A 25,938-nucleotide genomic window follows, 5' to 3' on the forward strand; every position below is an offset into this window, starting at 1 on the left:
CCGGAACGCCGTACCCTTCCTATCATCCGCGTAATGGAAAACATTGTCATCCTTCCTCATTACCGCGAACCTGTCATCACCCTGGCTCTCCACTTCTTCAAAGCCTAGGGTCTGATTGTAGCTTCAGTCGAAGGAATTGATAATTTAAAAAAAAACAAACGAGAAAGGTCTTGGAGTAGGTGCCCACATAATGGACATCGGTCTGACAGCCCATAATCACGTATACCTGGTTGCGTTGTTCCTTTTTTTTCAAGCTGTCAGTTATTATGAGTCTTGTTGCAACATGGCATTGATTTCCACTTGGAATGTTCTGTTTGAGGAGCACATTTACTGGTGTTTCATGTGTGCTGCTTCTCTGCATCACGCGTATGAAAGCACGGCTCACACCGCCCAGCGCTGGACTGCACTGTTGCTGAAAAGGCCACCTTTTAGTGAATATGGTTACATTAGAGGGCCATGTGGCTATTATTGTGAAGGTGCACAGCATGTTCCAATTTAATGGACAAATAAGGTGGTCCTCTCAGAAAATAATCCCCAGGGAAAGGCTTTGATTGTGCATGCAAGACTCCATCAAGCAGTTCCGTAATGTAATGTAATGTAAGGCCCACTGACACGGTGCATGGCATGTCCAATGAAATATTTTCCCTGGGGTTTTGATTTCAAATATTTATCGATTTTTTTTCTCCACCAGAACTTAATTAATGTAGAGTTGCTATTGAATAAAGATGTTACATGGTAGAGCGAACAGTTAGGTAAATTACTCATAATTTTAAGAAAACAGCGGGCACTCTTTAAGCACAAATGTGAAGTGAATCGATTTCAGTTTCTCGCGTAATTGTGTACCTTTAACTCAGGATAACTTGCTTAACTTCAGCTGCCTCTTGAGCGTCCAAAGATTAAAAGAAGGAACTTGGAGAGTGGGCTAGTGAGCAGCTACATGTCTTACCCTGCTGTTGGTTTCACCGTGTTGCATTCTTTCAGGCAAAAATGAGCATGCTGTTGTTGGGTTTTCATAATTCAGGTGACCTTTCTTGAAGATGAAAATTTAGACCATATTTAAGGTCTAATGATAATTTGTGTCCTCAAAAAATGACAATATTTTTGAGGCATATCCTAAAGTAATACATAAAAAGGTATGTCAGAAGATTTTTTAAGCTATTTTTAGACGTTGGAAATACATTTCCATATTTGCAAACAAAACAGTTCTTCACCATGAATGCAGAGTTGCACCGTTGCAGTGATCTCTGAACTAACCACATTTGTTTTGGTGTCATCAAAAGGTTATTCTTGGTAGTCACCACCCCAGTGCAGGCCATCTGTCCATCCCAAATTATTACTGGCTTCTCTGTGACCGCTTTTCCAGCATCACAAAAATGAGTCAAATATTAATCAGCTGTTGGACTTTCGCTACAGCTACATTAATGTCAGAATCTTTAAAAACAGACACGTAAGTTAGCATTCATTCACAAATGATGCTTCCCCCATGGAATGGTTGAAATCTCTTCTATCTGTGGAAAATGGAACTGGCAGGAGCACTGTGCCATCTTTTACTTAAATTCAATCTCTGACTTGCAGTAATAAATTTAAGTAAAGTGTTACATTTTCTTCTGATTGTTACACACCAGGAGTCCTGCAGTCGCTAAGAATATTGAAAAAAGATTTTAGAGGACTTAAAAAATTATAGCACTTGGTAAAATATGTCAGTTAAAGGGACCAACTTCAGTGAGTTTGAATGCTCTTCTTGCTATGGAAAGGCATAAAGGTTAGGACTGCCTTCACTTAACAGAGGCTTATATCCTTACTAATGTGGAACAGGAAGAGAAGCTAAATCTTCCCGGGTTGTCATGGCCGCAGTTCACCTATGAGTCCATACAGTGGGCCTTGAAAAACACATGAAAAAGCAAGTAGATGTTAATAATGCCCTATTCAGAATAGTGTATAAAAATGAATTAATCAGACAGTGGAACATACTATTGTGCAGTGGAACATACAAATTGTGCAGATAGAGTGTATCAAACCGCTTAAACCACAAAGAAGAGAGGCAAGCAATGCACAAAAATGGTGTTGAACATGAACACATGCACTCACCTACATCCACTGCAAAAAGGATGAAAAACAGCAGGGGACAGAGAGAGAGAGAGAGAGAGAGAGAAAGAGAGAAAGAGAGAGAGAGAGTGTGTGTGCTGGACCTGGTCAACATGAACAGCAGCCTCCTCTTCAGATACAGCTCAAAGGAAGTGCCTGAGTGGGTATGCTGAAATAAAAAAGGCCCCTGGTGTGAGAGAAACATTGCTAATATTTGTTCCAGTACCAAAAGATATGAACATAGGCATTTTTAAACTATTTTTATTTGAATGCAGACATGGGTGCTGCTGCAGTCTGTTTACACTGGGCAAGGACATGAAAAAGTATGCTTTCAAACAGAGGTTTTTGAAACCTGTTTCATAACTCACTGTGTGTGTGTGTGTGTTTGTGTGTGCATGTGTATGCGTATGTGTGTCTGCCTTGACTAAGGTGTGCCTATTCAGATACCGACCTGATACCAGCCTGCCTCTGAATGCAGTCACTTTACCATTCTCTTTCTCTCCTCTTTAGAGCCACGTCTTTCCTCAAGCTTTTTTTTCCTCTTTGTACCGTAGGCAGAGATTTCTCTGTAATACAAATCAGTCACCGAACAGAAGCCCTGATCAGACTATAAGCCGATTTTTTTTTAACATCATAATTCATTCGCTTTAGTTCTACAGGATAATGCCATTACAGCACAGCCCCTGAGCTATACTACAACATCTATTCATATTTTTCCAATAATTGCTGTGATGGTGTGATGTCAAGTGTTGGATTCAGTCATTATAATACGGTAGACACTGCCCTCTGGTGTCCAAACGTGTGACAGAGCAGCACGCCCACAGCCCGATCATGTGACCTGGGGGCGGTGATGAAACGACCCGGTCCTTGAGTGAGTTTAATGGATGGAGCACTCAGCAGCTCCTCACGGAGGCGCTAATGGAAAATGGAGGGTGAAGCCCAGGGGCAGAGGTTAAGGAGCGCGATCAAACCAGCTCCGACCCTCACCCCGCACCAGCCTCTCCGCAAAACCTCTGCTTAACCTGACAATTAAACGCACCCCTGCTGCTCTGATGCAGAGAATAGTTTCTTATTTGAACTGGCGGCTGCAGGGCACTCGTAAAAGGACGCAAAGTTCAAATATCCAAAAAGAAGCCGTCGTGGCTGGGTAAAGGGAGGGAAAATATGGCTGAACTCGCAGGCACGTGATTAGCACATCGAGTGCGGGCGCAGGTGTGAATACGTTATCCAACGAGGGACAGCAGTGTGGTGTAGTAGTAAGCAGCAGGGCTCATAACTGAAAGGTCACCGGTTCGATTACCCGCCAGGGCACTACTGTTGTACTTCACACACAATTGCCTCAGTAGAATATCCAGCTGTATAAAAGGATAAAATTGTAACCTACATGTAAGTCGCTCTGTATAAGAGCGTCTGGTAAATTACGGTAATGTGATGTAATTGTCCTCCCCCCGCAGGATCCTGGAGCTGCAGCAGAACGGGGACATGGACATCCTGAAGCTGAAGTGGTGGCCCCGGGACAGCCCGTGTGACCTGTACTCGTCGGTGCGCACGCACCCCCGCGGCAGCGCCCTGGACATACAGAGCTTTGCGGGCGTCTTCTGCGTGCTGGCGGCGGGCGTGGTCCTCTCCTGCCTTATCGCCATGGTGGAGACCTGGTGGACCCGACGGAAGGGCTCACGAGTCCCCTCCAAGGAGGTGAGGGGGTGGGGGGGGGGGGGGGTCGAGGGGCGAGGGACAGGGACAGATGAGGGGGTGTGTTGGGTTTGTGGGGGGTGGGGGTGGTGGAGGTGACAAGGTCAGCAGACGATAGCATGTACGCAAGCTGCCATCTCAGCGCAGTGACAGACACACGCACCGACACGAGGGGGACGGGGGGACGGGGGGACGGGGGGATGAGGGGGCGGGGAGGGGGGGTGCCGAAAGCATGCTGGGACCCGGACAGAGACATAAATGCGCTCTCTGCCAAAACAAAAATCTGAGCACGGCAGCTTTCACAGAGAATGAAAAAACACATGACTAGAAGAGGAGCAGAACAGCAGAGGAGCTTGAAGGGGCTGAGGGAACTGACACCCCTTTGAAGCACCAGACAGCGCATGACAGGTTCCCAACTCGATTCAAAGCAGCGGATCCCAAATCGGGGTGCTCCTACCCAAAGGACTACTTGGCTTGTCTCCAGGGCCTGCCTGTGAAAAGAAAAAAAACATTGTATTGGCTGATATTTCATGTATTATGCAGTCACTCATTTCCATGTGCATTAATTGTTATTACAATGTGCTGTTCTGGACTACATGTACTCCCATGTGCAAAGCAAAACAAAAACAAGCGTAGCTGAATTGATTTAAAGTGTACCAATAATAGCTCTGAGAGTTGTGCCATTAGCATACAACATGGCTTAAAACCGTTCATCCTGTTTAAGGCAATTAGGTACAAGCGTCAATATTGTATAAAATATAAATATATAAATAGATGTGTGCTGGTAGGGGCTTGCGTAAGGTTTGGAAAAGGGGTACTCAGCAGGAAAAAAACCCCTTGGGGTGCTTTCTTTTGACGAGAAGGACACGCTCTGCCATGGACCAGGAGGTGTTCAGCCTGATAAAAAACCCACTGGTGCTCGGCCTCATGTCTGCCTCTTGTTCGTCTCGCCCTCTTAAGCCCATTTAGTCCCGTTTTAGTCTGGCGCTCGTCAGATCCGAACCCGGGGCTGTACCCCAGCTCACCGCTACTCCACAGCTGGTCGACGCGGTGACTGAGTAGCTGCTCCTTCAATTTAGCAATTTAGAGAACGGCATCGGAGGTCTGGCTGCTGCCGAGACGGCCAGCTACCTGTGCGGACCTCAAGTTCTAACCACCAGGCCCTCCAAAGAGACGTGCCCTACCTGTCTTCATTCAAGAAAGCGCGTCTGTCATAGGTGTGTGATATGCTCTGCGGCTCCTCACAGAGGTGCTTGTGGAAAGTGGAGAGTGAAGTCCAAGGACAGGGGGCAAGGAGCGTGATCAAACCAGCTCCGACCCTCACCCCCCACACCAGCATCTCCGCAAAACCTTTCACCCCCACCCTCTCATTTTCATCTTCCTCTCGTCTGCCTACTAGACAGAGCACTCATCCATCCCAGAAATTCAACATCAAGGGCAAACTAAATTTACAACGTCCTTTCAGGATAACCACTCTCATAACATGTATAAGAGGAGAACGCATTAGAAACCGTTTTAACTTTTAACATTTCCGAAGACGGAAATTGACAACCTTACCAATCAAGTGGTGGGCTGATAAGACCAGAATGACAATAACAGAACAAGAACATGGAAAACAACAGGAAAAAAATGAGTAACAAAAAAAAGTTACAGCAAAATGAATGGTCACAATGACAGTGCAATTACAATTGCATTTCAATCAAATTTAAGCTTAAAAGAAGGAAGGCAAAAATCAAAGCCAACCACAGAACAGGTGAATACAAAAATAGGAGGAAAACAAAGCAATTCCAGAAGGATATACAGTATCAATGATAAAGTAAACACATTTCAATTCAATTTATTTCCAATTAAAATGCAATTTCTGATAAAATAAAGGCCTTGCAATTCAATTTAAATTCCAATTAAGAATGCTATTTCGACATGGCATTCAATTTGTGGATGAAGATAACCCAATTAATTAGAACAATTAGGACCAGTTTGTGCTAGTATGCAGGTAAGTTCAATTAGTCCCTTTGTGTTAGTCGTCCAAGTTAGAGCCAATGTGAAGCAGCATGGATGGCAGCAGGTAACAAACGCCCCTCAAAATTTAATCCTGCAATATCCCTGATCACGATTTCAAAATGATTTAAGCTGTTTTTTACCATCACCCGTCTGCCAAAATTCGGAACATAACCGAGTCCCCCCCCCCCCACCAGACCCATCTTAGCAATGACCCCCCACCCCCTTCTGCTGATTAACTGAGCTGGATCTGGCCGCCAGCGTGAGGCCCGGCTGGAAGTTGAAGTTTAAAAGCGGAACGTTTCGCTGCTCACCCCGCACGGAGCTCGGAGCGCTTTTGATCAGGGAGCGATGCGCAATCCGCAGCGTGTGCCATCACCCCCCATACCCCCCCCCCCCCCCCCCCCCCCCCCTCCCGCCGCCAAAACGCTCCGTTCCCCTCCGCAGCAACCCCCCCCCACCCCACCCCCCATGACCACAGCAGCTTTCATCTGTCAGTACGAGCAGCGTGTCGCTTCCCTGAGACCACCCCGGGTTTACCAGTGCCATCTTTAAAAGAAACAGCCTTAATGAAGAGGCAATGGACAGTAAGAAAGTATGAATATGGGAAGAGAATAGCTGTAGTAGATTAAACAGCTGTGGTAGGTATTTGCAGTAGTAAGGTGTATGTATGTAGCATGAAGTAATAGTAATACCCTTAATAGTAATGGCCAGGGCAGTAGTTGTCCTATTGTAAGGAATAATTAAAGCCATGATAATATTACCATATTCCCAATGGTCTAATTTAACAGGCAACATCTTTATCAGCAGTTATTATGACTTCTACTGTTCCAGCACATTATGAGACATTTTACGTTAGAAGAGTTTTCATACAGAAGATGTGTCAGATCAAATAAATGAAATCGAAGAGCAAAGCCAGTGTGGGGGGAGTCTAGTGGAACCTCGTTTGTCCTGCCGGAGCCCCACGTGCCGCCCCACCCACAGTGACCATGGTTACCGTGGCGCAGGATCTGACTGGGCCCAGTGCAGCGTTCTGAACCGCTCCAGCAGGTGTGACGCACTGCAGGTGACTGCAGCAGGACGGACACGCTCCTGTTTTTAATCAGGACACCAGCCCCCCCCTACACAACACACACACACACACACACACACACGCACGCACGCACACACACACACACGCACGCACACAGTCCCCACTGTACAACCCCGCCTCCCCCCACCACCACCACCTTCACATACAACTGTCACACCGCACATGCACTAGCACACATACATACCAAGTGAATACACACACAGAAGGACACATACGCATTCAAACACATAAGCAGGCACATGCTTGTGCACACACACGCACATATATGCAGCATACACACACAAACAGGCACAAACACACACATTCAAACATATAAGCAGGCACACATGCACACACACACGCACTCTCTCACACATATTTTGAGACATTTTTTTTTCTGTGTCTGTCCAATTGTTTCATAACATCCAGAAACCCAACAACCCACAAAGCGTTGAACATAATTTCGTTCTATTGTTAATTTAATTTTTATTACTGAAAATAATGTCACCCCTGCAGTTTGAGAAGAGTCAGTGTGTTTCCTATTGATAGTCCTGTTTTCACTCAGACAGTGTTGCTCACCCGTGTGGCATGCACCATTGACATTTTATTCCACCTCAGATTTAAAAGAAACATCTCTCTGCCCCGGCTGGAGCCGATTTTAAAAGCGGACGCTGAGTGAAATTGAGTCGGTGCTCATCGCATCCCCGCTCCGAGCTCCACTGCGCAGAAAATAAGATGCAATTTATATTCACGCCGTTCCACAAGCTTCACGCCAGCCGAGAAGCTGTCGTCCTGGCCATGAAACCGAATCCCGGCTCATTTCTCTAAAACCCACAGCTTGTCAGATTGAAGCCGGGCCTTCCTCTGTTTGTTTCTTGTTAGACGGCACGGCTTTTCCGGGCTTCTCTGGGGCCTCCGCTTCTCCCCCAGCGTCCTGTGTGATGCCACCGACCCTTCGGCGAGGTGCCGAAACTCGCTTTGATCCCCTCAAATACCACACTGTCCGAGCGGCCTGACTCTTCTCCGCGACATACCCCTCACAAGGCACACGTCACACCGCTGCCACCTCCCCCAAAGAGGGAGTGAGCCGCATTTCTGTCTCTGTCTCCTTGGCGCATGTAGCACATGCCCCTCAGTGTTAGCCGGCCCCCATTTACCCCCCTGCTCGTCTGTGACCTCACTGCCGTCACTGCCGCCGCTTCACTCGAGGCCTAACGGAGCGCTGACGGCCCGCCTGACAGCGTCGACGCAGAGCTTCCCCCCCGCACCGCCCAGCTCAGGCGTCTGCCCAAAGGCAGGATGCTTTTTTCGCCACTGTGTTTGCCAGACATGCTAAAGAGAAGGGGCTCAGGCGCTTTGGATAAGATCACTGACCCACCTCTCCGAAAAACACTCATCTGTCTACGGGAGAAATCCTGCCTGGCATATGTAGGGGCTTTTGAAGTGTTTTAATGCTGTCTGAAGAGATGCTCTTCACCAGCGTTGCATGTGGGCAGATTTGTGGAGGGCTCTCTGTGTGTCTGCAGCACCTGAGTCGGGTGAGGCGGGACTCGAAAGAGTCAGGGAGCATCAGAGCTTTGAGTGTTGCATAACAAGGCGGCCCAGCTGCCTCTCCCTGGTTCTTAAATTCCAAAAAAAAAAAAAAAAAAAAAAAAAGGGAACCGATGTCGAGGCTGATCTTTGGAGAGGAGGCCCAGCGAACTCTCCTGGTCCCACAGCAACAGCGTAAGTGAGAGAGGGCGGGGTGGGGGGAGGGAGGTTTGGGCACTGGGCTTTCAGACAATGTCTGTTTTATTCATTTTCCTGACCTCAAGATGTTTGATTCTGTCAAATCGTGTCTGATTTACTGTCTGGCTGAAAGATTTCATCCCTTTTTTTTGTTTTATAGATAAGTACACTGTGTTGAGGATTTGGGTAAAAGCGGGCGTGGGAGAACAATGCAAAATGCCATTTTTACATCTCACCTTTCCAGGTATCTGGCTCCTCAGATAAACGAAACACAGACCTCCTGTGTGATGACTATGCTGTCTTTTTTTCTGCTCACCCCCCTACCTCTCTGAAATCTCTCCTCCACCCTCCCATGTGCCTGCACTCTCCTCTATCTCTCTCTCTTGCACTCTCTCGCACACACACATACATACACACATGGCTGTGCGCGCGCACGCACACACACACAAACACAGCATGATTGCCAGGCAAGACCGAACTTGTCAGGTGAAACTGATGAACACCGCCCTCACCTGCGGGGTCTCCCTCTCCGTCTCCCCCGCCCCCCCCACCTCCCCGCACACACACAGAGCCAGCATGCCGGGCCTCGCCCCTCCCACCCCGCTTCAATCGTCCTGCTCATCTCTGACCCCTCCCTCAGACTCTGCCCCTTTTTTTCCATCAAACGTTTCACCCTTGATCTAGAATCCAGACCATTTTTTTTTTACTTTAGGACCTGGAGTCAAAGCACAAAATACACTGACAGAGGCTCAGTTCTCTGTGATGAAGAACAACAAAACAGGATGCTCATTTGTATTTTATGACTATTTAACACATATGAGAGGCCTTGAGACATTGCTCCTGGTGCCTGGTGCTCCTGGCGATCCTATGCAATCTTAAACATGATTGGAGAAGACAGTGTGATGTCACCCATTCAGACACAGCTATCACTGGCGCAGATGTACAGTTTCTAGATCGGACACACCATAAACATTGTGCTTGATGTGCAAATCTGTCATAACATTACTTGTCCTGAACCGACGCATAAATAGGGAATGAGCTGCTGCTGAATTTTAAAGCATATTTTTGGTGAGGAGTTGCAGTGAGTTACATCTCACAGAACTTAAACCTGTTGCCTTGCTGTATTTAGGTTTCGCAGCTGTGCTGTTGGGGTTTAAGATCATCCATTGCATTTTTTGCATTATTTCATTTCTCAAGCAAATCCAGGGCAACTTGAGAATTTTTATGCATGTTGTTTGTTCCGTATCACACGGTCCGGCTGGAGTTTTGCTGGAGCAGTTGTGGCACAGAGAAACATCCTTCCTGAGACTTGAACTATCAACCCACCAGTTCAGTGCTGCTGAGTATGACACCTCATGCTGCTTCTGCCGCAGCTGCCCCGCCCAGCCTGGTTTGGAGCCTCTCTGGCCTCTGGACCAGTGACAGGGATAGTCTAATCTATCACATGCGCAGGGCAGAGCGCTGCAGAATCCACTGCATAATATCCACCAAGCAACAGTTTCATATACAAATTGTTACCCAAAGCAGGCAACCCAAAGGAGGTCTCAGCATGAGGGGGATTGGGAGCAGAAATAATGGAGCCCCTGCTTCACACTGCAATGGACCCGCGAGTGCAGGCGGGAGCCCGGGGGGCGCCAGGCGGAGGGGGAACCCCCCCTCATTAGCCCGCTCTGTGGCGCCTCACCTCCTGCTCGTTTGCTTTTCTCCGGCGTGGCCATCTGCTCGCTGTTTACTCTCCCGTCAGAGGGGAGAGCGCGGCGCTTAATCTGGTGCTTACCGCCACGCCGGGTGCACCGGTGGCGCATGCCGCTGCCCGTTCTGTGCCCAGCAGCTAGGAGTTACCCTTCTGTGCCCGGCGGCGGGGCGAATCTGACACACCTGCACTGCACTGCGATGAGGTTAAACCCAATAACAGCACCAGTGTACTCTTCACACGCTTCTCAGGACAACATGGCGCTCAGTGGAGTGGATGGCATTTTCACTACGCTAAGCCGCTCTTGTCAGCTGTTCAAGGTGACATCACTATACCTGGCTGTTAATCGTAATTAAAACATAATATGCTAGAACTACTCCACGTACCAGTCTGAGGTGCAGCATATATTTGCAGTGCCCTTAGCATTGCACAATGTGTTGAATAGTTATACATCTTTTGGGTATGAACAGAACTGGTGTCATGTAGTATAAGCCAAGGCTTTGCATATGAGTTAGTGTGTACTTGTGAATGACCCTTTTATGACTGTCAGGTCCCTAAAATGCGGTTTTATCTCTCTTCATCTCATGGTTATGTTTTCTCTCTCCGCCTTTCCTCATCCGTCGTCATAAGCACATGGAAAATAAGGGAACTCTCTCCCCAGGTCAGCCATTTCGTCCTGTTGACCGACTGAAACGTCTCCTCTCACTTTCTGTCTCGCTTCTCTCGCTCCTACACTCTGACCCCTCTCCCGCCCTCCTCTTACTCCTTCTCCTCCTCCTCCTCCTCCCTCCTTCCCCGCGTTGTGCGAGACCAGGCTCCCACAAAGAGCACCCCCTCCTGCCCCCTCCCCCTTTGAGAGAGAGCTGCCGTGGTGAACCTTGCCCACCACCACTACCCCCCCCCCCCCCCAACCCCGCGCTGCTGCCACGGCGACAGCCCCCAGCTCCCCCCTCCTCCTCACGGTCAGTGGATCCGCGTACCCTTTGGGGGAGGGCCCCACTGCCTCGGGTGAAGAGGGCACTTTTCTTTAACCCTCGATTGAAGCACCGCGTCCCCTGTGAAACCTGCAGCCACAAGCATGACTCACCCTCCTCTCTGAATGTAAAACCCTGGAAAATGTGTTTGAGCACAGTGTGTGCTAGCTGCCTGTTTACACCAGTAATGTCATGGTAAATTAACTGTTACTGTCCATCTGTATCTATATAAGCAGTACTCCGTTACAGAAAGCTTTTTGCCCATATCTCCTCACAGCTCCTAAATTAAGTATTTGATAAATGGTGGCCTTTCTGTGAACTTGTGCTTTAAATGTAACCATTTGCACAGATATTTTTGGAAATCATGCCAAACAATTACAATAAACTGTCCATCAATTAAAAGGGTAGTGCTGATCTACTCTTATGATCTTTTAGTACATTAATGTCTTCCTCAGCCATGGGCAAGACACTTAAGATACTGCTCTCTTAAGTAATTGACTGGAAGTGACTTTGAGAAGATTTTGAGATGGAGTGTTGGCATTGATACATGTGTTAACTGCACTTCTGGCCTGGGGCCAGGAGAGTACCGCCCGTTCCCGTATCGGTGGGCATCGAGTGCAGACACCGAGAGCATAAGCCCCATGTTAGAATGTGTCCGTTTGTGTTTTCTCCTGACTGTAGCTCAGTCTGTACCTCTCTTCCCCCCCCCCCCCCTTACCTTCCCCATACTCCCTCCCTCCCTCCCACTCATCACCTCATTTCACTCTGTCTGCCCCCCACCCATATTTGAATGTCCCTGTTGTTCCCTGTTTGTCCCCAAACCTTCCCCCGCACCTCACAAACCTGATGTTCTGTTCTCTCCCCCACTGTTTTCCTCTCTCTTACAATTCCCCTCTTTCCCTGTTTGACCAACTACCCCCCCTTCCTCTTCTGCCCTTCTCCTCCTATAACAACCTCCCTGTTCCTTCTCCTCCTCTTCCCTCTCCCTCTCCTCCCCCTTCCTCTCCTCCCCTCCCCTCTGTTGCCCCCTGCAGGATGACAAAGAGATCGACCTGGAGCACCTCCACCGGAGGGTGAACAGCCTGTGCACCGAGGACGAGAGCCCCCACAAGCAGTTCTCCACCTCCTCCATCGACCTGACGCCCCTGGACATGGACTCGCTGCCGGCGGCGCGGCAGGCCCTGGAGCAGATCAGCGACTTCCGCAACACGCACATCACCACCACCACCTTCATCCCTGAGCAGATCCAGACGCTCAGCCGCAGCCTGTCCGCCAAGGCGGCGGCCGGCTTCACCTTCGGGGGGGTGCAGGACCACCGGACTGGCGGGGGCCCCTTCCGTCAGCGCGCCCCCAACGGCGGCTTCTTCCGCAGCCCCATCAAGACAATGTCCACCATCCCCTACCAGCCCACCCCCGCACCCAGCTTCGGCTATGGCAACGACCCCGACCGGGGCACGTCCATATAAGGGAAACCATCGCTCAACACAACGGCAACAACAAAACAAGAACACACACACACACGCACCCACATTCAGAAAAGATATATGTGTACATAGAAATCTTTTTGGGTTTTCCTCGTTTTTTTGCTTTGCTTTTGTGGGGTGAAGTTGGGAGGGGGGCCAGTGCCCGTCCTTCCCAAACTTAGGGGGGGGGGGGGGGGGGGGGTGGCCACGTAATATTTTGCTTTGTCGTCGTTGTCGTTGTCAAGAGGTTTTTTCGCTGCGGAGGGGGGATGAGTTTTTCTTTCCATTTCGAGCCCCTCGGGGGCTGCTTTTGTCCGAAGAAGAGACTGATCATCACGGTGGACGGTACCTGGGTGTGACCGTTTCTGTTTTTTTTTTTTTTTGAACATCCAAATGAAAGGAAGAAGGAAAGAGAAAAAGGTTGCTCTCTCTCTGGGTGAGAGCAGCTCTCTGGGTGATCAGCGTGCCGCACCTGCAATAACTCGGTTTACTTTGGTGATCAGTCCCTCTCCTCGACGCGGAGCCCGAGGCGCGCCGGGTGCTCTCCGCCGCCGCCGCTCGGCGCCGCCTCGGACCCAAACACGTCATCCAGCACGAGACTGCTGTCCGCCAGCAGCTGACCGGGCGGTCCCGGGCTCAGGGCCGCCACCACGATGCACACAACGCTCAGTCGATCGATACTACTGCACTGTACCAGTGCCCGCAGACCTATATGTGATTGTATGTAATTCTGGTATTTTCTCACCTGTATAGTGCTGGCTAAGGTCAAATTGAGCCTCAAATCGACACTCAAAAAAAGGCTCTGAGGAACAACAGCAAAAGAAAGACAAAAAAAAACAAACAAAAAAAGACAACCACAAGCAAGAGGACTTTAACTGCAGCTAAGGCTACTGTATGTCTTTAATTGAATTTGTTTTAAATATAACAAATCTTAATGCGTGGAATGTGTTTGGTCAGAAAGTTTGAAAAAAAAAACATTGTGCTGAGGTGTCTACTTGTTTTTCTCTTCTGGTTTTAAAATGGAAAATTGGACTTCTATCCTGTTATTCTGGTTCACATCATTAGTCATTACTGCTGTTTTACTTTCTCTTTTTTCTGGTTATGACAAGGTAAAAGGTCGGTAAAAGTTCTGTTTCTGTTAGTTTTATTCTAAATGCCATCTGAAGACTGCTATTTGTCAGTCACATCGTAGTCATAAACAAGAAGGCGGGGCTAGGAAAAAGGAAGGACCATTGGAGGAGAGCCGCAGCTCCTGATTGGCCAAGAGGATCGTCTCTGCCTGTCTGACAGTGGTCTTCCAATGAAGAGCGAGTCCACAATCAATGCATTACCATGCCATTTGAAACAGGGAGATTACAGCAATCCTTTAGGAACTCTTTTTGAAATGTCTTTATTTCATTTCTTAAATGTTTAGGTTAATGTTTATCTAACTTTTTGTTTGTTTTGTTTTGTTTTTAAGTGCCAATTGTTTAAACAAGGCCATTAAGGTGCAGTGAAAAATAAAGATGAAAACACATTTTTGAGGAAAAAAGCAACCAAACCTTTTCACTAACACTGTATTAATATTTAATAATGTTAGTTGTTTAGAATGAGCTTTCAGTTTGTTATCTTAAGACTAAATTGCAGATGTTGTGCGTAGAGAACAGCAACAGTATTTGATGCAAGCATTCTAGATGTTCCTTTCTTAAGCTATGGCTATCGAATGACAATAGGAAACAGCCAACATTTTCAAATTGCTTTAGTATAAATGAAGAGACATTATAAAAACGATGTACATTTTACATGTTGATGCTAATTTTGATGGGGTTTTTTAAAGAGAATCGTATAAGCCTAGCATTGACTTAGCAGCCATTCCACTCCACTGACCGTTACCCCCCCCCCCCCCATTCTCTCCTGCAGAAGGGCCATTTCATTTGATCTTGGTTTCAGTTTGATTTGACGATTTATGAAGGAGGCAAGTTCTTAAAAAGAAGCATGCTGAAAAACTTGCTATGCCTGTAACATTTTTAATTTCATACATAGAACATACAGGATTACTTGATAATTTTCAACCGATTACAATGTACAGTATTTAATATAGGCCTATTTTGTTGTATGTGTTGCATATTATTCAAATGGAACAAACTGAGGCCTCTGTTACAAGTGGCAAAGCTTTCTGTGTATAATTTGTCTAATAAACTTGTTTTCTACAGTGGTATGTTTGTGTTACCTTTGTCTGAGCCCTTTGTGGTTGAGGCCAAACGGCTGGTGAAAAAACCTTTCCACGTAGCTTCTGCCCGAGTACAACAGACAGATATTAGTGATGATGTGTTTTATGCAGCGATATTGGGTGTTTTATCGTGGCCCTTCAAGTTCAATGTTCTGGGATTTATTTCATTGCTTTTGCTCTGTGGTTTTTGTGCTGCTTGCTTCTGTGGGTATTGATAAAGTGACTGCCTGCCAAAGAGCGATTCAGCCGCACAATAGGACGAGGATGACCACATTTCTTCCCCTGATTTGCGTCTCCCAGCAGAAATCTGTGCTGCAGTCTGGGGCTGGAATAACTTATGAAAGAGAACAAAAATACCCAAGGATGACAGCGCGTGGCAACAATGAATAATTATGCTTTGACTGGTGCACAGTTATGATCATTTGAATAGCTTCCATCTACATTCAAATGTGCTTCAAGCTCGTTCCCTTTTGTCCTGAATAATCAACATTACACAAACCTATTTCAAAGTAATTGGCTAAGTGTTGGGTATATTGTATTGTTCATCAGTCATATAGCACTCTGTCTCCTTGTAGTTAAGTACTCCAAAAGCGAGTGTCTGGGCCAATCAGGCAAATGCAAGGACCATTCAATGCGGAAAAAAGTCCTGACTGTTTTTTTCCTCCGCATAACCTCTGAGAATGTTCCTTCTAGCCGGTAGTTGTCCTTCGAATGAATGTAATTCATTGCAGTGCATCCATGGTCATGAAATTTAAATAAGGATGGCTGCTCTCATACCCCTCTGTTCAATGTTTGTCAAAATGCAACCATTTTCGTTTCCAAAATGTATTGCTTTGCTAAAGCCATGCTGCTTTCTGGTATGATCATGTACATTATAGCTTAAGAAATGCAGATACCAGAAAGGCCCCTTGAGACATAAGGTTTTGACCATTCACTTTTAGAATGGCACGCACTCCCCAGTTTGCTTACTAAGCCATGCGCAGTGCCATTAACATCATTCGATTAGACAAAACCAACTGGAGCAATGCGTGGCTATCACGTGCACTGTAGGCAAGCATGCAATGGGTTTTGATCAGCGCTGTTTTCTTAAAGCGGCACTCATCAGTTACAGGGTCAGCCGCACTCATTGAAATGCATGTCACACTTGCTTTGATATAAGGGATACATTTGTTGCATTTTTTTTTCTCTAAGCATCACAGAGTGAACAGAGTACAAAGAACCAACACAACTTTCTCGATTTGTAATGCATATATTCCTCTCTCTTTCTTTCTATTTGCTACAGTGTCTTTAAAAATATCTAAAAATGTCATAACCAAAAGTCATTTATGGCTTCGTTTTACTGCAAAATCGATCTATATTTACCGTTATATTTAAACTTAGAATTTCAGAACAGGAAAGGTGTTCCTCCCATTGTGGTCAGCTCATAATGGGTGTGTTCTCTTTAATGAAATAGCATACTCATAATTGGAAGGAAGGTGGGATACTGTATATGGACTTCATGGACCTGTGGACATCCTAGGATTTTTTTTCACTCCTGATTGAGCAAAATGGAAGGGAGTGGGGAGTATATATTAGGTATATAAGCCTGCATACTTGATCATGGCATGCACAGTATGTGGATGTAAATTTTTGGATTGATTTATATTGGCGTTGACACCCTTTCACAGCGCCCTTTGGCTAAAAGTCTGCACACCGTTACATATTGTAAAGATTCTCCTCAAAGTTGTTGCTCTATTCCAGCTGCTGTCATTTGCCTGAGCACAGCATTAGTTTTTATGCCAACGTAACTGGACTCAGAACAATAAAAGAGCAATTAACCTTTCTTACAACTCCATGAAGTTCAAATGTGTTTGGTTTTGCAGCTTACTTTAGGAGCAGTCAAAATAACACTACGATGCTCTGAGCTACCAAGCTCCGGTTGTATGTCTAGACTGAGTATGACATTGAGAACTGCTATCCATGGGGTGGCGCTGTTTCATTATATTTGGCAAATCCGTCTTGTTCACCTCCACCCCCAAAAAAAGTTTTCACCACTACCAATGTCCTTTTGAGTTATTGAGTGTTAGTTAATATTAAACAAAATTCAGCTGGTGTAAATTATTAAACATTATTAAACATGGGATTCTTGTAAATATTAGTCTGTGTTCCCGGAGTGCAACAGAGAGGTGGGCGGGTTGTAGTCCACTCCTTTGCTTCCTCGTTCCCTGCTCCCTTCGAGAACGCAACTATAACTCGGCTGACCAGTTAAGAATATGACACACACATGCGCATCTTATAAGGAAAACCTTCTAATTTTATCTATACACGTTTAGGCTATAGCAGTCGTGATTCTGGTACATTTCTGTGTCTGTGATCCTGTAAAGTTCTTATTCCAAAGGCGATTTTTAAATTGGATTTACAGAAAGAAAACAATTTTGTGTTACTCACAGTAGACTAGTCTTACTACTACGGCACATTGCAAACTCACCTGAGTGCCACGACAAGAAAATCCGTTTATTACGACCTTATAATACTATCGCATTGACGGTACAGAAATGGAGTTTTCAAAGTCTTAGTTTAAAGTGGAAAATACTCAAGCAGCTTAATTTAGGCTATGCAGGTGATTAAAGAAACGTCAGCAGTAAAACGGCGATACACTATAGCGTGTGACAGTTCGGCGCGGTCCCGCGATGCGCCCGCTCCCGACCGTGCAACAGCCCACAAAACCCTTACCCTGGCTGCGGTAAGGGTTTGTCTCCAGACCCCAGAAGTACAAAACAAGCCTGTAACTCCGGGGTTTAGAGTTACTGCTCTTGAGTTCCCTCTTTAAAATGACCCAGCGCGACCCTGTTCAGGAAGAGGAGAAAATTAATACACAGACAGTCATATACAAAGCCACTACAAAATAAAAATAATAAGTATGTTATAATAATAATAATAATAATAATAATAATAATCATTATTATTATTATTATTATTATTATTATTATAGTTGTTATTATTATTATTATTATTATTATTATTATTATGCCATACCTTCCACTCGAAATCGCGAAACGTTCTTGGTTTCCCCGGAGACAAGAATGAAATTAGCAGTATGCAGACTGGATCACGCTGGAAGCCCCCATCGGGACCCAAATTGTGCGCATTTTCCAAAGAGTTCTTCAAGCGTGTCGAATGGAACATAGAGTCGCCATTGTGCGCGCGACATTTTAATAATCAGCAGCTACAATATCCAACCTGTTGTTTGCTTTAGGGACTATTCCAAGACGCGCAGGCTGACTGGACGGCCGCTCGTAGGTGGGGAGACGGACCCAGGCGCCAGCCTCAGAGCCCTCTCGTCCTATGAATTCATGAATAAAAGGAGAAAGATTAATGTCATTTTTTTCCGTCAGAAATTGTTGGAATGAGATTCCTTGGTGCTTTGCTTTTATTCGTTTAGGTACAAAGTATACATAACGCGTTTCCTGATTAAAGTCGTTAAAAGATTGTTTTCGGTGAAATTTAAATTGTTTTAATAACTTTTCTCAAAATAATAAAAATACTAACTTTGTTTTGTTTCGAAATCATAGAGGATCTAACTTAAATAGAACAGCTGGTTAAGTATGTCTGGGTCAGTAATTGATTCCATTGTGCATGATGGACCATTGGTTGTTTTTCTTAGGGAAAATCATAATTACAACTAATGTAAATTCTGTTTAAGGTTTATCGTCACTGCTAAATATAAGGTTCTTGAGGGTCAAGTCTGGGGTTTATGTTTGATAATTTATTGGATTTTATTGAATACTTGAATAGAATATTGTATTTCAATTGGAAAACATTAATAATTTAATGTGATTATTATTATTGTTATTATTAATGCTGTTATTATTATTATTATTATTATTATTATTATTATTATTGTTGTTGCTGTTGATGATGATGATGATGATGATGATGATGCTGTTGCTGCTGCTGCTGTTGTGTGCAGTTGTCATTATGCTTTTTAATGGAGCAGTAGCCTAGTAGGAGTAGGTATGCATATATATATAGTTTATATAGATATTTTATAAGTGCAAATGTTTTCATTGCGCTATAGGCCTAACCTGTCAAACCTTTCCGTTGTTTTCTTTTTCTTCAGGAATACTTTGTCTTTCAAGGCGTATTTTGATAATATTTCAATAACAGTTTCACCATCGCACCGCTACAACATTTAAGCATATTCAAGCTGTTATGGGGGTGGGATACACAGAGGAGTGATCGGTCCCAGAAGATTCGCATGATAATACAAAAAAAATGCGTGGTGTGGAGGCGGACAAGTGTGACCGGCAGCGCGGTCTCGGCCAGACATTTCCTCCACACTTTCGCTACGCTGCGCAGGCTGCACGTCATCGTAAAAGCGCTGCCGCTCTTCCCTATCATGTTTCCGATCCCTGTGAAGCTCTCTTACCAACAGGGCGTTCCTTAAGTCGGATCAAAAGGTTTTGAATTTTTACAAAAGAAAATGAAACTCAAGATGGCTGGAACATTCAATAGAATAGAGAAGCGTTGAATTGACAATGAGTACAAACCCCAGGAGCCGAGTTCTTCATGCAGCTCGCTTTCTAGTCTTCTCAGAGATCAAGAACGATGAGGATTATAATTTTTGTTATTTATTTGCCTAGTGGACAGACCTGTCCAGGGAGGTTTTCGATGCTCACAGTTGCACACGCACTGTTGCCTATTAGGCTCTGTGTTGGGACAACTGGGGTAAAGTAAAGGAGAACGGTGTAAAAGTGTCCCACTACAAGTTTTGCCCATTCATGAAACCAAGACAACCCGCAAGAGGTATTTCAATAGGTACATTTTCGTTCCCCATCAGCAGCTCCACTGAAAACGTTTTGTGCACTTAATGTGAAAAATAATTCATTGTGGATTAACAAATGTAATAACACGTTCTTAAAATCGTGTAACAGCGGTCGGTATCCATATTTAAAAAACGAATACGTTTAATATTACAGAGACTTCCTCTGTGTAATTGCCCAATCCATTTAATCCCAATCAGTCAAGCAAATACAAAGAAATTATTACCGTTGTTTTAATCCACTTAACCTCAACAAATTTATATTATATACATAAATATAAGCGTTTACATTAAATTATCAGCACATCGCTTTCTATTGTCGACTATTTACAATAAATGTCTGAATTAACTGAAGAAGAAATAACTTTTGCTGTGCTCGCTATGCAAGAAAAAAGTAGCAGTACTTGCTCTGTTGGCTGCTATTACCACATAATAGAATATGTGGAAATACTAATCTATCTTGTATAAACGCTATCACATTTAAAATATAATTCAAAGTAATACCAAGTGAACAAAATTCTTTAATCCAACATTCGGCTCCGATACACTGGGATACACAAGTAATTCAATAAATAAAATATACCCATCTGTGTTTTATGATTATGATTATTATTTTTATTATTATTATTATTGATAAACATTTTGAAAGAACACAATTTGTTGATATTTCAGTGATCTGGTTTTGCGCAATTCCTATGTCAGTGACAGCGGTCGTGTTGTTTCTAGTTAACCTGAGGTTTGATAGCTGCTGTCTATCATGTTTGGCAAGCAGGCACGCAGGTACACCAAGACGTTTGATGAAGGTGGGCAAGAACAGTCGGCCTGCAAGCTAAAGTCCGTCATGTCCACATTACTAACAATCTAGTATCACTGTGCGTGCGTCCTGTGGGACGACCCATTGTGCAAATAACACCCCAGTTAAACAGCCCTTAACTGTGGCATTATCATAAACAGTTTGGGCATAATAACCTCTCTCGGGCTCTGTGCAGCTCCTCATTGGTCGCTTGCACGCGCCTGCCCCAAGTGCTCTTATTGGTCAAAGCGACACGCGACCGGCGTGAGAAGGGGGGCTCCCAGGCGCGTGCCGCTTTTTAAAGGGACGCAGCGCCTTCAGACACCAGAGAAGCGGTCTTGCACGCGACCAAATACAGGCAACGGGTGCAACTGAAAAAGGAGAAGTGTGGGACAGCAAAACTTTTTACACTTTTTTTGAAAAAGTTTTTATACAGCTTCTTAGGTTTATTTCCAAGCCAAGTAATTTTTTTTGTTCTAAAATGGATGGGATCAGTGTGGAGGAATGGGGCAAGGATGCGAAGGAAATGAGCACGTTCGAGGGGCAGCAGTCGGGGTTGGGGAGGGGGGAGCAGCGTGGCTACCCCCAAGGTCTGGCACTCATGGACAGCAGCGACCCACGCGCCTGGCTGGCTCCTGTGCAGCCTGGCACCTGCGCGGCACACGCCGATTACCTGCTGCACTCGCCCGGCTCCAGTGTGGAAGGCGTGTCCCCTTCTCCAGGTCATAGCTCGAGCTACAGGAAGAGCAGCAAGAGCCCGGCCAAAGTGCGCGAGCTGTGTCGACTTAAGGGGTCTTTGGGAGTGGATGATGGCAGACAGAGAGCACCATCCAGCAAACCAGCTAACGTGGTCCAGAAACAGAGGCGAATAGCGGCCAATGCGCGGGAGAGGCGGCGAATGCACGGACTGAATCACGCCTTTGACGAGCTGCGCAGTGTCATTCCAGCTTTCGATAATGACAAGAAGCTCTCCAAGTACGAAACGCTGCAGATGGCACAGATCTACATTAACGCACTATCGGACCTGTTGCAAGGTCCGGGTGCAACAGTGGATTCGCCAAAGTGCGAGCTGCGGTCTGCCACTGTCTACGAAGGGGCCAGCAGTCCTCGGGGACCATCATCCTCTTCTTGTCGGAGAGGGACAGCCACAGGGTACCCAGTGCAGATTAACGCGATGCCATTCCCTTACGAGGACGGAACATTCACGGCGTTGATTGGGCAGGAGATGCTGTCTCCCGCGGGAACACTGAAGTCTGCATCCGAGGACAGCAAGGACTCGCCCCGGTCGAACCGCAGCGACGGAGAGTTCTCCCCCCATTCGCACTTCAGTGACTCAGACGAGACGCACCTGGAGCTACAAAGTGAAGATGAGCTCCCAGAACTCAAACTGCCCAGCCACCATACTTTCTAACCCCGATTCCAGAGGAACTTTCATGCCTCATCTTAATCATTTTGGAGAGGGCTTTCCCCGTTTATTAAAAACGTTGCTTAAGACTCATAGCATTACGTCTGAGAACTGTTTTATGATTTTTCCCAATGTAGTATTTTGTTGTTGATGATGTTACTTTGTTCGGTAATTCTGTTCCGCCAATTGAATTATCCCTCTCTTGGTGACACTGAGAGGACCCCTCTGCCATGTCGACTGTCACGCGCAGCACTGCCACGGGCTCTCAGATTTTACGTACAAACAGATGTCTTCCACGAAAAATCGCCTGAATCTGTTTATGTATAGAATTATATGCTGATTATTTGCCTTGCGCTGTTAATGTTTTTTCTTTGTCCCTATATGAATTTGTCTGCAACTTCTAAAGTTAACGCGTGCACTTTAAACACGAGCCAGAGGCTTGACAAACGACAAACGTATGTTATGAAATAAAAAATGTTATAATAACTGTAGTACTGCCAATTTGATACATATAATTTAAAATAGCCATTAGTTTTTGATTGTTTGATGTTTTTGATTATTCATTTGTAAAGCGAAGATTTTGTTTCTTGCTTTTTTCTTGGAGGGGAAGGTGATGTATTTATTTCTGGTTGCTTGCTTTTGTTCTGCTTTTTTACAGTGATATGTTACATTTGCTAAAAAGCTAGCAATTTTGCCATTGTCTTATCTTTTCAGTGATTTTTTTAAAAATAAATGAGCAAACGAAAAAATGAACAAATTCTTCATGCGTCGTTAATAAAGTTAATTCTCCTAGGTATGAATTTCTCTCGGTTCTGACACGCTTATGACTCTAATATACACCCTTTAGACAGACTACCAGTGTAATTTATATCAGAATTGAAAGCGGCAGATGAATACAACACCTGATGCATTTATTCAACCCTGTTGTGGCCTACATTAACAACACTGCTAGTCGTCAGCGTTGAAAAGAAACATCAGCACCAGTGAAGTGCTCAAATGTGTTAAACGTGCCTGGTGCGAAATCACTTTATTTTTTATTATCACTACAATTACATTTGGCGTTGAAAAATTTCTCGGTGATAAGATCTATCGAATGGAGAGGTGGAATACCACTCTTAAAACATGCCTTCCTATTTGCCATCTTTCCTCGGGTCTGCATGCGGTGTGGTGACACGGTGATGATGGTAATGTCAGCGACAGTGGTAGTATTTCCCGCGCAGGCAAGCAAGGGTGCTCTGTAGGTATGAGCATGCTAGCTGAAAGCTGCAAAATTCGATCAAACCCTAACAGAGGGAACCACGACCATACACAATCCAATTAGCCTATCTTAACAGACGTTTTCTATATGCATATTAATGAAATGAGTAAAACTTATTTTTTTATTACTTAGCATACAGTCATAAACTTGTGACAGTCCTAAACATGACAAATCATAATATATTTTTTCTAGCAAATGATTAATTTTTGTCACACTTTATTTTGCAGATATGAGGAAAAATAATTGGAATTCGGTTTTGTGGAATTAATGAAGTACATCGTAGAGAAAGACTTGTAATAGTTATAATTTATGCACTTATTTTGTTTGGACATTTCCACGGACATAATGCCGCTGATATTAGCAATATTTGCGGTATGGTACAAGAATAACCATTACTTATCAGTTTGTCGCTAACTGTGAAGCTCTAGTTAGACTACATTCGCATTACTCGGAACAGTATATAAGACAAACTGATCCACTGAATTATTTTGGTGTGTTATTATACTGTATTAACGTTTGTTCATTCACATAATCATTTCTTACGTTTAAATATTAATGAGTAACCCAGCACCAAGTAATTGCACAGTTCAGCCCAGTCAATAATTTCGAATTATCAAAACAGTATTTGTACATAAAAACTTGCACTGTTGAAAGAGTGAACAGATTTTCGTCGGATGTCATTTATGTCTCAACTCTAGATAAGTAGGCTACTTCAAAACCTGCCAAGTATCGCTTTAGAAGAACCCACTAGCCCTGTAATATTTTAGAAACCGAGATTCCGACATATTTCTGCCCACTTATGCAGAAACCCTTCTCCGATTAACCTTAACCATTAATGACGGGATGAGGGGACCCTAAAGTCGTCCAAATCCGCCCAAAATCTGTAACATAGCTACATGTTGCTATTTAATTAAATTGATGCCGAGCACGGTTTGGAATCGGTCCACGCTGAAACGCTCGCTCTCCATATGGTGGTGTGCGCTAGATCTGGCCCTTTATCAGGGGTGATGACTGCCGCGCATCCAAAACTTCGATGCTGCCAACAGCCACCAGAAAACACTGCAAAAGCCGTATTTTAAGTGAAGCCAGATAATAACTGTCTTTTGAGAATCGATACACAAATCTCTTATTTTGTTTAAGGGCTATATGTTAAATTCATTGTAATATCATTTCGCTGTGCAGACCAAAACTACGTAAATTGTTCTGCATTGGGATAGTTCCGACAAACATGGCTGCGATTCAAGAAATATTTCGCTTGTGCTTAAAACCTACATTGGCACATATGTGGAGTTACAACGATTTTTGTGCCTACTTATATTACCAAGTGGATAATTTTAATAATTAAAATAATGCTAATACACACTGCGCAAGTTCACGATTTACAATTTCAAGCAGAAGCTTACTTTTTTTGGCGGTTAGCTCAGAAAATGGTAATTGGAGTGTGTATTAATTTGTGGACAATGGCTGGCAGGGCTGCAGCTCGAGGTGTTCGGTGTCTTTATTGAAGCACGCGCTGTCAGCTGGTGAGCGCGCGGGTCCCCTCCACTCACCGCGAGCTATGTCCCTCAGGACTTGCTTCTGGAAAGACCACACTTGCTAAGTAAGCCTGCCAGTCTTTTTGCAGGGACTGAAAGCACACACGCGCGTGCACACACGCGCACACAGACAAACACACACACACACACACACACACACACACACACACACACACACACACACACACGCACGCACGCACACACACCGAGGTGATGAATACAAAATAAAGAAAAAGTCACACATCAATATCACACCATTTGTGTAACACCACATCAGCAATATTCTACAAAATAAAGATTTATGATAATTCACCAGCAGATCAAACTTTATGTACTTATATAAATATTTAACTAAGACTAGTTTGAAAAGTCGACTCCTACATCCTAAAGTTTAATCTACTTTTACGTACCATACATCTACTCTCGTTTTTTAATCGTGTTTGTCATGTGACTTAAATAATCACCCGACATACGATATTGTGGTGATTGAAACATTTCAAAGACTAATTTCTTGGAACTGGATTGCATTTAATGAAAACTGTCCAAAATACGAATACATATTAGACGGCACCGTAATCATATAAATCATTTATTTAATATTACTTATAGATGTTTTCGGTATTTTTACTCTTATTTCAAACTAGCTATTGCAGTTCGATTTCATTTCAGACGCGGTGTGATAAAAATAAGGAATTATTTATGAGAGACGCTGTGTACCTGCAACAGCTGTCTCCACCCTAAAGTTTTAACCAATCCCTCGCGATGTCAGCGATCGCCTCCGCGGTTTAACGAGCGGAATAATAGCCAATATTCTGTGCATGCGCGTACAACGGTGTTTAATTATTTACAGGAATTTGTCGGTTCACTATTATCTGTTTAACGCAGGAGCAGCCACCTGTATCAGCTTGACTCGTAAGACTGTCGAAAACAGGTGAATCGCTGAATTTAAGACCACTGCGCGTAAGCTACTCTACAATGAGCTCACTCCAGAAACGTACAAATCCCCCGATTTACCCAGTTTGCATAACCAATAAATTGCCACTGTAACCTTGTTAAACATCAATAGCATCTAAACAATTTTAAAATGTAGGTATGTGTAGGCTATGTTATACACTGACATAGTCACATAATCATGCAGCAACAGAAAGCACGGGCTTCTTTCGTTACCAGAAGATAAGTGGCAGTTGAAAGTGCATTAGCGAGTAACCAGGTCAGGGTTGATAAAACCAAGA

At 44.7% G+C, this 25,938-nt stretch overlaps 2 protein-coding genes across 2 annotated transcripts in view; both read left to right on the forward strand.

Moving 5' to 3' along the window:
* grid2 (glutamate receptor, ionotropic, delta 2) overlaps window positions 1–12,854 on the forward strand; it is a 365,965-nt gene extending 353,111 nt beyond the window's left edge. Inside the window, exons 15-16 of the mRNA XM_036526665.1 lie at window positions 3,540–3,780; window positions 12,277–12,854. Of these exons, the coding sequence (XP_036382558.1) occupies window positions 3,540–3,780; window positions 12,277–12,708 (673 nt within the window). The 3' untranslated portion in view covers window positions 12,709–12,854. The remainder of the gene's footprint in view (window positions 1–3,539; window positions 3,781–12,276) is intronic.
* An 8,135-nt stretch (window positions 12,855–20,989) lies between these two features.
* On the forward strand, window positions 20,990–21,919 carry atoh1a (atonal bHLH transcription factor 1a). The gene has a single exon (XM_036525943.1). It carries the CDS (start codon window positions 20,990–20,992, stop codon window positions 21,917–21,919), a length of 930 nt encoding a protein of 309 aa, XP_036381836.1.
* Window positions 21,920–25,938: the final 4,019 nt, after the last annotated feature.

The sequence above is a fragment of the Megalops cyprinoides genome, chromosome 4, assembly GCF_013368585.1.
Source record: "Megalops cyprinoides isolate fMegCyp1 chromosome 4, fMegCyp1.pri, whole genome shotgun sequence".
NCBI lineage: Eukaryota > Metazoa > Chordata > Actinopteri > Elopiformes > Megalopidae > Megalops > Megalops cyprinoides.

What these genes read in the sequence shown, in the direction of transcription:
- atoh1a (XM_036525943.1), top strand. Translation starts at nt 20,990, where the DNA reads ATGGATGGGATCAGTGTGGAGGAATGGGGCAAGGATGCGAAGGAAATG.